Here is a 3,070-nt window from a genome sequence, read left to right on the forward strand (position 1 = left end):
AGTGATAATAATCACACTGATTACTAAAATTTGGTAGTCATTGACTCATTTCCCACCATCATAACCTCTGCTAACCTTGTACTTGCATGGTTAAACCGTTCAAGTGATAATAAATTAATAATCACACTGATTACTGATATCTGGTAGTCATTGACTCATTTCCCACCATCATAACCTCTGCTCGTTACGAGTACACCTAAAATCTTATGGATATATTACTTATTGAATCATACAGGGGGTATATATAGAACTATACCCAAAACGACATCAACAGATTAATGAACTAGATAAATACGCGCTGCCAAAAATTGAAATTGGCTAGTAAACTTTTTTTTTTTCGATAGGAAAGTTTCATTAATACTTAAACTTTGACCAATAGTTATACATTGTCATACAGCCAACGAGGTGGAGGGCTAATCCCAGAGATTGTAATAGAGATGCGAATCAGGGAGCTAAATGGGCTAGTAAACTAACTCGTCACAGTTGTCACTCAGCAACCAGGAAGACAGGATCTAAACTTTAATCATTGAGGTACAATTAGGAGAACATCACTATAAAATTAGAGTCCAACCAGAAAAAAAAACACAGATAAAACTTTTGTTCTTCAATTTTTATGATGAATCAACTTTTTCTCAAACTTTTCCGTTTTCTCAAAAGAAAAAGAAAACTGTCCAACAACTTTTGTCTCTCTTTTATCATCCATCTCTTACAAACCTGCAATAGAATCTCAATGCAGAACTGCACTATGATACTACTTGTTCTTCTTTCTATCAACAAGTCTCAAAGTAGAAAGGCCATCAAACACAAATCAAGCTAAAAATAAGAAGAAGAAGAAACTCCAATAAGTAACTTAACTTTAAAAACAAAATGTTTCTACACTGAAAAACATAAACAAGAACACTAATAAGCTAAACTAATATTACAGCACCTTCTAATTCATGTTAGAGAGAACAAAGCTTCCCAAATTTCTGTGAAAACTTCAACAATGATTCTATGATGATGAGGTGAGTTTAAAGACAGAAAACATTGTAACAGTTTCTCAAGTCCTTTTGTTGAAAAGATTTGCTTCTCTACAATCATTTCCACCATTGAAGTTCTGAAATCACTATAAGGATCACTTGAACGCTTCACTACTGCAACACTTTCTGCTTCAACCTTATCACTACCTTTCGTAACAAATGGACAAACCCCCATTTCAGAATTTCTCTTATTCTTAGCTCTTCTTCTTCTTTCAGTACTTCTCTTGTTTCTTCGCCAACGAGACTCGGAAGAATTAGAAGAGAAGCTTTTTGAAGAGAAAAACTTCTCTGTTTCATTCTCACTACTAAACCAACCATTGTTGTTACTTTCTTCTTCAGAAGAACTCAACCTACACCTTTCTCTCTTCTTCTTCTTGCTTTTCTGATGTGCTTTCTTTGCTTTTACTTTTCTTTCCTTCATTTCCTTCTCATGAAGCTTGAAAAGTGTATTCAAAGGCGAAGTGGGTGATGCAGGTGGGCATGTTCTTCCTTCTTTTTCACCCGGAATGAAATATACACCACTATCCGATACTTTTTTCCTCCGAAACACATCTTTTGTAACAGACCCACACTCATTTTCTTGCATTACAATGTGTTCAAACAATTTGGGTTTGCAAATAGATGGAAAAATATTTACTTTTGGAGACAATGGTTCAATAAAATCTGTATCTTCATGGTTTTCAGCTATGAAAACTGGTTGGCCGATAACATCCGAAACGTTTCGGGTCCGACACGAACCAAATGAGGAGCGAAACATGCGTGAGATTCGCATTTTGAACATAGACTCCATTGGATAACAGAGGTAGAAGTGGTGGGTGCTTGAGATATAAATACAAAAAACAGAATGTGAAATTTTCTAATTTTTTTACTGGGAATTTTTTAAAAGCGTATTGTGTTTGTCTCATTCTGTATGTCTGGATATAGGACCTTTTAATGGAAAGCTATTATAAGGTATTCTATTTTTTCTCATATTTTTGTTTTGTCTGTTTTCAGTGATTTTAAAAGGTATTTGTTTGGCAATTGGTTGAGTTTATGTGGCTTTAAACTTTTAATAATACTGGCGAATCATAAGTGAACTAGCGAAGTGAATGTCAAAAAGTAGGAAGAATTTGGTACTGTTTTTCCTTTGTTTGGTTATCAAAGTAAATATGCTTTACTCTGATTGTGTAATTAGATTGAGATTGAGGGGACCAAGAATTTAAGTAACTTATTCTTGAAATTCAAATTTCAAAATTAAACAGAATTCTTGCTAATTTTGTAAGCATGATTATTAGTCTTTTGAAACTGATTATATTATAACAGTTTTGCTAAAAATTATTAAAGCCTGAAATTTTCTGATTTAATAAAGTAGAAGACGTGAAAAATGATATATTTCATCAAAACGATCAACTTGTTAATGTCTATGTATTCAAATTATGGTAGTCCATTGATGTTATCTTCCACATTACAAGTGTTTATAGGAGTTATTATTATCTATCATATATACTTAGATTATAGATAATCAGATTTAATCATATAATCAGCCATACTAGATATTAGAATTGAATTGGATACCTTTTCTAAAATGAAAGTAAGCTAAACCAATCTGACTCAAATTCAAATGTGGATCGATAATGAAATCAAGATTGTATGTTCTTAACCGACAATGGAGATTGTCTATTCTTATTATTTACTTGTTGGGCGCAAGAATGTTTAGCGAAGATTTTACTATTCTTCGAAGACTCTAACAGCATTTCTAGGTGGTGGAGGCCGGGGCACTTCGAAATCCACCACTAATTTTTTTTTTCGAACAACCATGCACGATTGACTAACCACTCTATCGGATATAATTTACATAATTTACGCATGCAAAAAAAAATAATTTACGCAATGAAAAAAAAAATAGTTAGTTATTAATTCCAATTACATCCTTTTTTTTAGAAACAATTACATCCCTAAACTCGCACGCTTACGTTTAGGGCGGACCCAGTATTTCAATTCTCTCTGGGCTAAACAACGATAACCAGTCTTAAAAAATAATAATAATAATATACACATTCCAAATAAACAAC

The 3,070-nt window shown here is 32.8% G+C and overlaps 1 protein-coding gene across 1 annotated transcript; it reads right to left on the minus strand.

Annotated features, from left to right (window-relative positions):
* Positions 1-628: 628 nt before the first annotated feature.
* On the minus strand, positions 629-1,879 carry LOC147511204 (uncharacterized). The gene is made up of 2 exons (XM_086599374.1): positions 929-1,879; positions 629-813 (listed from the first exon to the last, which is right to left on the minus strand). Exon 1 carries the CDS (start codon positions 1,807-1,809, stop codon positions 937-939), a length of 873 nt encoding a protein of 290 aa, XP_086455500.1. The 5' UTR covers positions 1,810-1,879; the 3' UTR covers positions 629-813; positions 929-936.
* Positions 1,880-3,070: the final 1,191 nt, after the last annotated feature.

The sequence above is a fragment of the Coptis chinensis genome, chromosome 3, assembly GCF_015680905.1.
Source record: "Coptis chinensis isolate HL-2020 chromosome 3, ASM1568090v1, whole genome shotgun sequence".
Classification (NCBI taxonomy): domain Eukaryota; kingdom Viridiplantae; phylum Streptophyta; class Magnoliopsida; order Ranunculales; family Ranunculaceae; genus Coptis; species Coptis chinensis.

Coding starts and splice junctions, on each gene's coding strand:
- LOC147511204 (XM_086599374.1), bottom strand. CDS start 1,809: ATGGAGTCTATGTTCAAAATGCGAATCTCACGCATGTTTCGCTCCTCA.